This window comes from Cucurbita moschata, unplaced genomic scaffold, assembly GCF_002738365.1.
Source record: "Cucurbita moschata cultivar Rifu unplaced genomic scaffold, Cmos_1.0 Cmo_Scf00041, whole genome shotgun sequence".
Lineage (NCBI taxonomy): Eukaryota > Viridiplantae > Streptophyta > Magnoliopsida > Cucurbitales > Cucurbitaceae > Cucurbita > Cucurbita moschata.
In genome coordinates, this window is record NW_019268557.1 from 659,089 (window position 1) to 671,277 (window position 12,189).

The 12,189-nt window shown below is 33.8% G+C and overlaps 1 protein-coding gene and 1 long non-coding RNA gene across 10 annotated transcripts in view; one reads left to right on the top strand and one right to left on the bottom strand.

Annotated features, from left to right (window-relative positions):
• Window positions 1-4,069: 4,069 nt before the first annotated feature.
• Window positions 4,070-10,901, top strand: LOC111433252 (mannosyl-oligosaccharide 1,2-alpha-mannosidase MNS3-like). 9 transcript variants are annotated; one of them, XR_002708757.1, is made up of 8 exons: window positions 4,070-4,473; window positions 5,491-6,446; window positions 7,372-7,633; window positions 9,050-9,247; window positions 9,360-9,508; window positions 9,589-9,867; window positions 10,380-10,474; window positions 10,721-10,901. XR_002708757.1 is itself a non-coding variant. In XM_023070239.1 (8 exons), exons 1-7 carry the CDS (start codon window positions 4,396-4,398, stop codon window positions 9,845-9,847), a joined length of 1,596 nt encoding a protein of 531 aa, XP_022926007.1. In that variant the 5' UTR covers window positions 4,070-4,395; the 3' UTR covers window positions 9,848-9,872; window positions 10,380-10,688. The 9 variants fall into 9 exon arrangements, 5 of the variants coding, with proteins under 5 accessions (XP_022926007.1, XP_022926005.1, XP_022926006.1 ...); XR_002708755.1 differs by having other exon boundaries at window positions 9,589-9,872; window positions 10,380-10,482; window positions 10,721-10,886; XR_002708756.1 differs by having other exon boundaries at window positions 9,589-9,872; window positions 10,718-10,886.
• A 67-nt stretch (window positions 10,902-10,968) lies between these two features.
• LOC111433253 overlaps window positions 10,969-12,189 on the bottom strand; it is a 4,078-nt gene continuing 2,857 nt past the window's right edge. Inside the window, exon 5 of the long non-coding RNA XR_002708759.1 lies at window positions 10,969-11,172. This is a non-coding gene — a long non-coding RNA (uncharacterized LOC111433253). The remainder of the gene's footprint in view (window positions 11,173-12,189) is intronic.

Here is a 12,189-nt window from a genome sequence, read left to right on the forward strand (position 1 = left end):
TTAAAAAAAAAAAAAAAAAAAAAAAAAAAAGGAAAATGCGTCCAATCATTGATATTATAACGGAAAATCAAAAGGTCAATTAGAGGATATTTTTTAGGTCGTGAGATAAAAAAAATTGTTTTTTTTTTTTAATTTTTATAATTATGGTTGTTTTTTTTTAACAAACATAATAACCTATAAATAATGTTTTATAAATTTCATTTAAAAAAATAAAAAATAAATGATAATTAAAATGTATGAATTGCAATTAATTTTAAAAAATTGGGTGTGATTTTGCTGTCAATATCCCATAAAAAAAAAAACAAAAAAAAAAAACAATTATAACAATGTCTATGGTTGCATGCTTTACAGTTAATATTGACTTCTCCAAAGAAACTGAATACATTGGAAACTATGGTCTAAGAGATTCAATATGAGCTTTTATCAAACAAGACAAACCTCTCCTCTACATAAAACAATAACTTTTTGGTTACAATTCATATGAAAGTTTCCGCGTCTTCGCAAGTCTGTATCGCTAACAGATCTAAACATTTTTACAACAAATCAATTTATTTTATTTTTTAAAATTAGATAAACTTAATTGATTAAAATATTAGCATAAATTTCATAATTATTAATAAATTGAATGATTTTAATTTGGTTAGAAAATCATTCTAAGTCTAAATATCAATAATATATTTTTATTATGTATTTTGACATTAGAGATTCAAATCTTCAGGTCAACTCGGACGAATACATGAAAAGAAAATGAAGCGTCGAGGACAAGCAAGAATTTGGGCCCCAAATGAAAAAAACAAGTGAATTTGTAGATTAAACAATAACAAATAAGCTTTGAATCCAACGGCGGTCAACATTGGGTTATTGGAGTGCAGCCAGCAAAACCCAAATTAGGTCCTTTTTATTTGCTTTGGGGACAAGTAAGTGAAAATCAATGTCCATTGTTGGGTTTATTTCATTATTTTAGATTTTTTTAAAATTTTAATTTTGGAATGAAAAGATTGAACGTTGGACCTTTTTTCTAATACACAGACTTTATACCATATTTCATGACTTTAGTGAAAGCTAATAACAAGAAAATTGAGAAAAAATAAATATAATTTTTTAGAACCAAAAAAAAAAAAAAAGCCAACATTTTTCAATGATTTATGAACTTTTAGTTTGAGTGACATTTCAATTATAAGACGTAATAAAGTTTTTGGATAAAAAGGCAAACTAATTTGAGGATATTTCTTTTAAGGAATATGGATTTATAAAAATAACAATTAAAATGGTTAAATCCATTTTTTTGTTTGATTTTTTTATTAATTATTAATTATTATTATTATATTTTATCGTACATATTTTTATTGGGCCTCTTTTTAGTATGAAAGAACAAGTATCCCCGACCAACTGCCGTACGGATAATGACCTATAGGTTACAAGGCTTTGAATGGGAAGAAAAATAAAACAAAGAAAATGGAGACCCGTGATTTATGATTTTCTTATTTACAATAATAATTTTCTTTATATTATTCGGTCACCTAATTTTATGTTTTAATTTTTATTTAAAATTTCAACTAATTTATTTTTATTCCAATGATAATTTTGAAATGTTTATAATTGGAAAACTGGGAATTACCAAATCAAGACACCGGAAGAATGACAACGCAGTTTGTGACGGACAGAGCAGACGCCGAGATCTACATCAGCGACGCTCTCTTCAAGCAAAAATCTCAAGAACTTCTCGATCGATTCTTTCTTCCTCGAGGCCTTCTCCCCTTAAACGACATCGTTGCGGTTGGCTACAATCGGACATCCGGTTTCATTTGGCTCAAGCAGCAAAAGAAAAAGGAGCATCGGTTCGCCGCCATTGGATGCACTATCTTGTACGACACCGAGGTCATCGCCTTCATCGAAGAGCGCCACCTCGGCCCTCTCCGTGAATAAGAAATTAACAGAAGATATTGTTTTGTTTGTGTTTTCATTTATAATATTTCCTTTAAATTTTTTTAAACACGTCTTCTAGCTAGAAGTTTTAACATCTTTATAAAAAAATGTTTTGTTTTCCTCTCCCATCGACGTGAGACTTCATAATAAATATTAATCAAGATGTTCAATCCCTGCCGAGAAATTTTATTTCTTTTACCCATTTGAATATTTCTCTCTTTTTATCGTCGTTATGGATGATGAAAGTCCCACATCTACTCATTTAGGGAATGATTATGAGTTTATAATCAAAGAATACTCTCTCCATTGTGGTGAGACCTTTCGGGGAACCCCAAAGCAAAGACATGAGAGTTTATGCTCAAAATGGATAATATCATGTCATTGTGGAGAGTCATGTTCATCTAACTAAAGATAACAGAGGTGACGAGACTAGAGGTACAAAGGCTCGAGACAGTGAGACCGAAGATGTTTGAGTCTTGAGTGGAGGATGCCAAGACGATGGGTAGACTCAAGAAATAGATATTGAACTCTTGGGAGGCACCACCGAACATGGATCTAGTGGTTAATATAGAAGAACAATAGTACATGATTTGCAGTGTAAAATTTGTTGAGTGTGTCGAGAAAAGGCAATTAATTCCATTGCATGCAGGAAGTGCACGCTACGGTAATAAAATTCCATTAAACTAAGCAACTTCACATGCTTTCTTTCCTAATTTCGGGCATATTAAGCAAACAAAATATTCACACAGACATCTCCAAAATCACTTATTTATTAATCTTGTCCTAAAAAATGCAACAAAAAAGAAGCTTCTTCTATATATATAAATAGAGCATATATTATAGTCTTTAATGTGTCACATTTTCAAGAAGGGGGAAGTTTTATAATACCAGAAAAAAGAGGAAGAAAGGTGGGACCGACCTCAAGGGCGGTTGGTGGCAGCAGAGAGATGGCAGTAAAAGGCGGGAGATGATGACTGAGGGCTTTGGTTATGGCAAGGGGACGAGCCAGAGGGAGGGACAAAGCCCTTTGGGAGCATGACGGAGAAAGCTCTTCCCTTGTTATTGTTATTGCCATTGCTTTCAAACCTGGCTGTCGTCTTCTTCTTTTTCTTCTTGCTCTTGGTTTTTATCGCCATTTGTAATTTGTTGGCTTTGTACTGATCTACTGCTCGCTGTGGGTTTAGCAAGAATGGTGTGGTGGGTGCGCCGCCGTGGAGGGTGGTCCGGTGACGGCGGAGTTGTACGTCTGATCTGTAGGGAAGGAGTTTTGCGGAGGAGGAGGAGGAGATTAAGAGAAAGAAGAGAATTAGAGAGAGAGAGATTTGGAAGAATGGGGATTGAATCTTGAAACCCATTTGACGTTTGAGAAAGGAAGAGACTGAGAGGGAAAAAGGGGAAGAGGGAGAAAACTTGAGTGCGGATAAATATTACTTGAGGGAGGTTCGTCATAATAATAATAATAATAATAATAATAATAATAATAATGTAATTTTTTAATAGATACTAATAATAATTACGTTAATAGTTTTTGTATTATTTGATGCATGAGAAATGAGTTCAATGTTGTAATTTTCTCTTACTCAACCACATTTCCCTTATTAAAAATAAATAAATAAATAAATAAATAAAACTCTACTTGGGAGTGGTCATGAATAAAAAATTATTTATTTGCTATTAGATTAAATGTATATTTAATAGTTACTATTAATAAGATAATATATATATATATATATATATATATATATTATTATAAAATGTCAGGTATATTGTGACAATCTCTCATTTTTTTTGGATTGATATAAAAAAATTCATTTAACGTCCGAGTGGATCAAGTAAATTATTCATTAGAAGAGATGAAGTTCAGTTTAATTTGAAGGAAAAGTCAAAGTTCGATTTTAAAAAAATGTGTATCAAAATTAAACTATGAATGGTTGAATTGATTACTTTGGTTCGATTCCTTCAACTAACTTTGAAGAAATGTTATTGATTATTTAAATGGATTTAATTAAATAATATGAGTTTAGAATTACGAGTGAAATTGCCACCTAAATTGATTGCTAAATAAATAAATTAATTAAAAAAAAAAACTGGTCCCTTCTCATTTCGTACTTAAATGTCGAATTGTTGTGATGTTCGCGGAATAATGATTATTCGGTTTAAATTTCGCATACCTTCTTCCTCTCCTCGTCTCTCTCTGTCTACGACGCATAGACCACTTCTTCTTGTGTATCAATCCATACGTACAATTGCTTCCAATCCAGTTCCCGCTCAATATTTTCCGATCGTCTCAACCGGTAATCATCGATCGGACGATGTAAGAAGAGCAATAGGAATCCGTCGCCATTTTTAAATCTCCGTGTCTCTCTCTCTCTCTCTCTCTCTCTCTCTCTCTCCTTGCGACTCAGGCCTCCGAGCGGAGCGGAGAGGAGGCCAACCGTACGCAAGCCCTAGACGGAGATCCGATTGAACATGTCTAGTTCTCTACCGTACTCTGTGAAGGATGTTCATTATGACAATGCTAAGTTTCGACAGAGATCCTACTTGAAGGTCTTTCTATGCTAGATCTTGACTTCTTCCTCCATTTCAATTTCATGAAATCTGATTGCATAACAGGCACTGCGTTTGTGCGATTTATTATTCGGTTAATGTTTGGAAGAATTGGTAGCTTTCTAGTTACATTCTGCAACGAGTATTTCTTATTTCTTATTCGTTCTTGAACTTCGATTGTGCCTGGAACAACTTTACATTCTACATGTGTAATTGTTCTTACTGATGTCATTTACTTTGTTTAAGAATGTGATGTTGCTTCTGGAATGGAGACGGCCTGGGGGAGGTTAGAAACTCGATGGTATTGATCATCTGGATCTGTTTGAATAGTCATTTTCGTTGGAATTGCATGCATAATTAGTGAAAATTCTCATAGAAATGCCAGATTGAGGATATTTTGCGTTTTGCGAATTAATCAGGGGCTATGTTGCCAGTTTAGATTCTATGCTTAGCTGTTGGTTTGTTGTGACCAACCTTTCATCTGTAGCATGATGGATGTTTGATCCTTTGTGATTGATGTGAAATTATACTACGTTCATAAACGTATAATCTGCGTTGGTGGATCTTCTTCTGTAAATTTCAGACTCGCCAATACTTTTGGATGACTTCCCAAACAATATGAGAAAACAGAGAAGATAATTTAGCTAAAAGTACGTTCCAGATTTTTCAGGGAAGAATAAGTTTACATCTCTTTTTCACATGTCTGTACACTACATTTTTAGTGTCTAGAAATTTATCCCTCCAAAATTCTCCTTACATGTTGAACTTCTTATCTAGCACCTCAACTTATCCCTAAAATACTTCCCTCATGTTGTTTTGAGATAATTATTATTGTTAAACCTGTGAATTGTATACAGTTTCAATTTTTCCAACACTGAATATAGTGACCAATTATTTATTTATTTTTATTTATCGTGTCATACCCTAGACAATGTCACCCCAACCTTTAGTTATTCGATATGGGGTGACATTGTTTGTTCTGAGTTACGACTCAAAGTTATCATCTCGTTTTATCAGGTGATGACTCAGAATTTACTCACTGGTAGCAGAAAACGCTATTGTCTAAGTTGTAGCACGGGGAAGTTTCTAGTATTACTTTTGATCTTTGGCTTGGCATATCTGTTTTTGACAAGTACTCCTGTCCATGTTCCCAATCAAGTGGCCAAAGTAAGTGAGAGTAATGAGAAAGGAGAGTTCAAGATTAATGGTGGCATCAACTTCAAGAACTTATGGAGGAGAGCTCCTAGGCTTCCTCCTCGATTACCACCGGATGAAAAAGGTAGCAATACTAGCTATCATATTGATCCAAACATGCTAGTCTCTGAGTCTTTATGGATTTCAAGGCAACAGAAAGTGAAGGATGCTTTTATCCATGCATGGTCCGGCTATAAAAGGTATGCAATGGGGAATGATGAACTCATGCCACTGAGCCAGACAGGAACGGATGGGTTAGGAGGTTTAGGTGCTACAATTGTGGATGCCCTTGACACTGCCATGATTATGGGTGCTAGTGATATTGTCTCTGAGGCAGGCTCATGGGTTGAAAAACACCTTCTGGATAGAATTAAGGAAAAAGGTCAAGTCAATTTATTTGAAACTACCATACGTGTTTTAGGTGGTCTTCTAAGTGCATACCACTTGAGAGCAGGAGAATATGGGAAGAACTTTGAAAATGAAGGACCTAAGCCAGCTGTTTATCTAGAAACCGCTAAGGACTTGGCTGATCGTTTGCTAAGTGCTTTTACCTCCAGCCGAACCTCTATTCCTCTCTCTGATGTTGTTTTACAAAATTTCTCGGCTTATGCAGCTCCTGGTGGATTAAGTAGTACATCCGAAGTTTCTACTTTGCAGCTGGAATTTAATTATCTTAGTACTGTTTCAGGCGACCCAAAGTATTCAGTTGCTGCCATGAAGGTCTTAGAACACATGAAGAGCCTTCCAAAAGTGGAAGGTTTGGTTCCCATCTATATTAGGTATGGAGCTTTTACATCTAGCTATAAGCATAGTTACTTTATTTTTAGATGACATGGCTATATCTAACATGTGCGTCAAACTTTTTATGCATTTTTTGCTATGATCTATGGATGCATCAGAAACAGATATAAATTCGATGTTGAACATTCTATTTCCTTTTATTAGTTATATATTTATCCGTTCATGTTTTCTCATTGCGTGAAAACATTATTTGAAATGCAAAATTTTTTGCATCAAAATCATTGAGATGTGTCAAAATATACTATTTAAATAATGTGTCATAACAAATATCTCCTTGTGAATTATAATCTTAATGTTCTTTTGGCCAACTAGAAAGCTTTGTTGTGATCTTCCTTGATTTGGAGCTTTGGGTTTAGCTCTCCGACCTGTTTTTCATTTTTTTTAATGTTCACATTTTTTGTACAGTCAGTAAAATGGATTCCATTCTTTTTTAAAAAATTGACTGTCTTGTTAGTATGCCCATCCATGCTTTGCAGTGTCTAAGATACGCCTTCGATTGAACTTTTTGGCATGTTGGCAAAACTCTATTTCGAGTCATGAGAGGTTATTCTTCTGAAGCCAAAAGTGAACATGTAAATTCCATGGGTTAAAAGATCTATGAAACATTCATAAATGGTTATTGTCGTATTAGTTTTATTTTCTTTTTTCAGGGACATTTGGTCTTGTGGCAGTTTGTCCTCTTCGAGCATTAATCCTGAAATGGTTCACTTTGTATTTCACATTTAACTTTTGAGTTTTGGTAGTTCAATCACACCGTTAGCTTTTTTATTACTATGTAGAATGTGGTTCCTTCCGCATTCTAAATCTCCCTGGGCCTTTTGGGTTTTGAAAAATTCCTTTAATTTTGAGGATATGGTGATGACTAAATTACTTATTTTCACGTAATTTTCATCTCAATTGCAGCCCTGATACTGGCGATTTTATTGGAGAAACCATAAGACTGGGATCTCGTGGTGATAGCTACTATGAGTATCTACTCAAAGTGTGGATTCAGAAGGGAATGAGAGAAAACAATAATTTCACTTATCTACATGATATGTATGAAGAAGCCATGAAAGGTGTTAAGCATCTTCTTGTTCGGAAGTCTGTTCCAAATGGGTTGGTTTTTGTTGGAGAGTTGCCTTATGGATCAAATGCTGCTTTTAGTCCAAAAATGGACCACCTGGTATGCGTTATTTCCTCCTGTATGTAATATTCACTTATCTGGTAGACTAGCTTATGGTATAGTCATATGGCTATATATCAAGGAACACTGGCTCAAACTGAGAAGTAATTTGGAAGATTATTCCCCAAATATGGGAGTTGATTGATTTTTCTGCAAATCTATCGATCTAAGTTATTCAACTTTGAAATGTCTCTGGATGTTTAGAAATATGATATAAGATTGTTGACATAGTCTAGGGCTATATACTTAATCTTTCATTCACCCTCAAGATCATTATTTCTGTAGTTTATCAATGGAAACAGTTCCATTATCTTGAAACCTGTTATGTAGTACTTCATGTGCAATAGTCCTCGTGTTTTTGTTACAGATTTAGGATGTTAGAAATTGTGTAGAATACAGTATCACTTCCTCAAGTACATTATACAAATCTCTTGCTCCACTGCTCTGTTCACAATTGGCCATTTCATCTGTTTCTATGCTGTGAGAAAAAGTTTATGCTTTAGAGCTTTTTTTCGTTTTATGTGTGCAGTGTTGCCATTTATTTGAATCATTGAACACTTCTTTCAATGCTGTGTTATTTGATTGAGCCGAAGTGTCATGTTACTGGAAAGAAAGTTGGGGAATGTAAATGCCATTGCCTGCATAAATATATCTTCCTGTTCCCTTGAATAAATGCAAGGAGGGTTGGGTGTAAATCTTGCTTTATTGTACATCAATTATGAAAAAGGACAGATGTCGGTTTTCAAGTACTGAGGAAAAGTTTCGCCTCTTAAGTTAGTTTTTGGGGAGAGAACCCCCATTTGTCACAAGCAAGTGCCACTGGTGAGTTTATGCAAAGATGAGATACAACTGAAAACATGATATGTGGGAGGGAGACTGTTGAGTTTATTTACGAAGGGGCTGAATATTGGTAAGTATTAGGGAAGGCCCACATCATAATTTAGCTTAGGGAGAAAGTTTGTTTGATACAAATAGTGGTAGAAGGGGGGGAGGTGGAATGGCACGAATAAATAAGAATTAAAGTAACCGTTAGCTGGCATCCCACACGTCCACATTTTAACGTTTTAAGGTAATTGTGCTTTGCACATTTTATCTTCTTTTTTTTTTTTTTACATTTCATTCATCAATGAAATCTCCTTAAAAAAAAAAACTCTTTACATATTCGTTTGGGCTTGGTAACTATTTTAGTATTTAGTTGATGAGTTAACTAAGCATTCATATTTTCTTTCCGTGAATTATCTACGTTATTGTGATGTGATTTTTTCTTCAAGACTTAATTTTATTCACGAGCTCGATGAGTTAATACTTTGATCCTTCAGATCATTGGTAATCTGAGTAAAGCAACGTGACAACATCATAGTAATCCTCGTTTCGTTTTGGAAAAGTACTGGACTGATAAACTTTTGCCTGTTTTAGGTATGTTTCTTACCAGGCACCCTTGCTCTTGGTGCCACCAAGGGAATGAGCAGGGACGAAGCAATGAGAAAAAGCTTGTTGAGCTTTGACGATCTGGAAAATCTAAAACTGGCAGAGGATCTAGCAAAAACTTGCTTTGAGATGTATGAAGTAACCTCAACCGGTCTTGCCCCAGAAATAGCTTATTTCCATACTGAGGTCGGTTCCATAGTCTATATTATATATTGTAAATTTGTTCCCTATATCTTTTCTTTCCCCAATTGTCATGCTGTTCATGAATCTTAAGACCCTTGGCTCATTATTTGTCCAGGAATATTCCGAACAAGGTCTCAGTGGTGGAAATAAAAAATCGAAATATATCGATGACATAATAATCAAGTCACTGGATCGTCATAGTCTGTTGCGGCCTGAAACAGTTGAGTCACTGTTCGTCCTGCATCGTATCACAGGCAACCCAAAGTATGGCTTCTACAACTAACCGTGTTTTATATTCACATGGGATGGAAGAAAAAAAGGATGCTTATGTGAACGTACCGCAGGTACCGTGCATGGGGCTGGCAGATTTTTGAAGCATTCGAGAGGCATACTAAGGTTAGTAGTGGTGGATATACATCACTAGATGATGTTACTTCAATTCCGCCCCGGAGAAGGGACAAAATGGAGACATTCTTTCTGGGGGAGACTCTCAAGTATTTGTACTTACTATTTGGGGATAGTTCCGCGATTCCATTGGATCAATATGTGTTCAATTCTGAAGCACATCCGCTACCAATTGAAGGCAATACTCCGATGAAATGATACCAAATTTGCGTCTGACGGTAAGGTAAATTTCCTCTATTCTTCAAAATATTTGCAAATTCATATTTTTTATATTAAAAATAAATAGTAATCAAGTTTAAATATTATTTTGGTCAGAATATTTACAGCTTTGGTTTGTTTTTGTTCTCGTACTTTTAAAAAATATTGATATTTGTATTCTTAAAAAGTGATCATTTTGCTTCCTTCATTTAATTTTAACTTAGACACTTCATTCACTAATATTCTTAAAATGTTGTCATAAAACTTGTATTAAATTTCTTGCTAATAATGATCAAAATGGTCACTTTTTAAAGAGTACAAAAAAATATTATTTAAACTAAGTAATTTTGATTATTTCTTTTTAAAAATGTGAATAATGCTTTGTTTAATAAAGTTTAGTATCCATAGTAAATATTTTTCATTTTAGTGAGCGATTGATATTTAATCTTTGATATCGAGTATAGTGATTAATTTTTACAGTATCTATGATTATTGTTTAAGTTATAATTTTAAAATATTTTATCTAAATTAGGTCGGCAACTAATAGTTCCACGTTATAGCTTACGGAAGCCTGTCATGGTAGAATGGGAGAGGGCATAACTTGCCAATTCACATTAGCAGTAACAGGTTTGTCGGTAATTTACCTCCTTTTACTGGAAATGGAAATATTGTTTTTATTATTAGCATTAGTATTTTCTAGTCTCAGAATCAGTCTTATCTTACAGAAAAATTTTGGACCGTGATTAAATTTGTGCACATGTAACCATTTTTCCCAGTTTTCTCATAGAATAATTGCTTTAGAATACTAAGTTGAATATGAGTATGAACTTGTACCACGGTAGCTAATTGTTTCCATTTGTTTACACTCAGCAGCTTCAATGTCTCTGTCATCGGTGGTCTCATCTGAAACCAGTTTACTATACCATTCCAGAAACATCGGTGGTCTCATCTGAAACCAGTTCACTATACCATTCCGGAAAATAAATTGAATTTATGTTTTCATTAAAGAATTTTGGAATCATTTGCGTTCATAATTAAATTTTGAATTTAGTCTTGGTTTTTATTTTTTTTAATTACTTGAAAAAATAGTTTTAATATCTAGAATGTTGAACACCAGCTAATTTAAAAATTACCTCGACAAGTTCAGAAATGGATTCGTTTTTTAATCAAACGCCAGGGTTTATAGAATGGAATCCTCTGATGATTATAAGATGAGAAACACATGATATCTAGAATGTTGAACACCAGTTAATTTGAGTTAAAAAATTACTAACCAAATGTAATTGATTTGCATGACGTAATCATTGACTGCATTCTTTTGTAACCTGAAATATAAATTCCACCTAATGTTAATATAATAATAATAAAAAGAGAGAGAGATTCAGCTATTCTACTCACAATCTCGAACATTTTTTCTCTTTCTTTTATTAAATAAAAAATTAAACGAATAACGTATTAAATAAAACAAAATTTTCGATTCTTTTCTCTATTAAAACTATTACTTTGGTGGATGAAATATCAGCTAATTTAGGGAATGATTATAAATTTATAATTTATAATCAAATAATACTATCTCCATTTGTATGAGACCTTTTGGGAACACAAAGTAAAACCATGAGAGATTATGTTCAAAGTGGACAATATCATACCATTATGGAGACCTTTTGGGAACCCAAAGCAAAACCATGAGAACTTATGCTCAAAGTGGACAATATCATACCATTGTGGAGGGTTGTGTTCGTCTAACATGACATCAGAGCTATGCCCTAAACTTAGCTATGCCAATAGAATCCTCAAATGTCGAACAAAGGACTCTAAAAGAAAAGGAGTCGAGGCTTATCGCGTACTTTCTTCGAGGAGAGGTGTTGGTGGATGAAAGTCCCACATCACCAATTTAGGGAATGATTATGGGTTTATAATCAAGGAATACTATCTCCATTGGTATGAGACCTTTTGAGGAAGCCCAAAGCAACGTATGAGAGCTTATGCTTAAAGTAGACAATATCATACTATTGTGTATTGTGTAAGGTTGTGTTCGTCTAACAAAAACTACCTAAGAATATGGCTAATAAGATGTCCTAGAGATAGGCACATATTTTGGAACAAAGAATTCTGAAACCAGATAGGAATAGAGTGAAAACGGAGACATACCGAAGATCGCAGCCGATCAAGAAATTATTAGAACCACTTTATGACTGATTCAAATGCTATACCATATTATGTAGAAAAAGGCGTGAATAAATATAATACGCATGCATGATAAGCATAGATTACTAATTTCCTTTTTCAAAAAAAAAAAAAAAAAAAAAAAAAAAAAAAAAAAAAAAAAAAAAAAAAAAAAA

Bases quoted from the DNA above. Each gene is read 5' to 3' on its own strand.
- LOC111433252 (XM_023070237.1), top strand. From the start codon at position 4,396: ATGTCTAGTTCTCTACCGTACTCTGTGAAGGATGTTCATTATGACAAT. The intron at 7,634-9,049 runs GTATGCGTTATT...TGCCTGTTTTAG, and splicing joins GTCCAAAAATGGACCACCTG to GTATGTTTCTTACCAGGCAC. The intron at 9,248-9,359 runs GTCGGTTCCATA...TTATTTGTCCAG, and splicing joins TAGCTTATTTCCATACTGAG to GAATATTCCGAACAAGGTCT.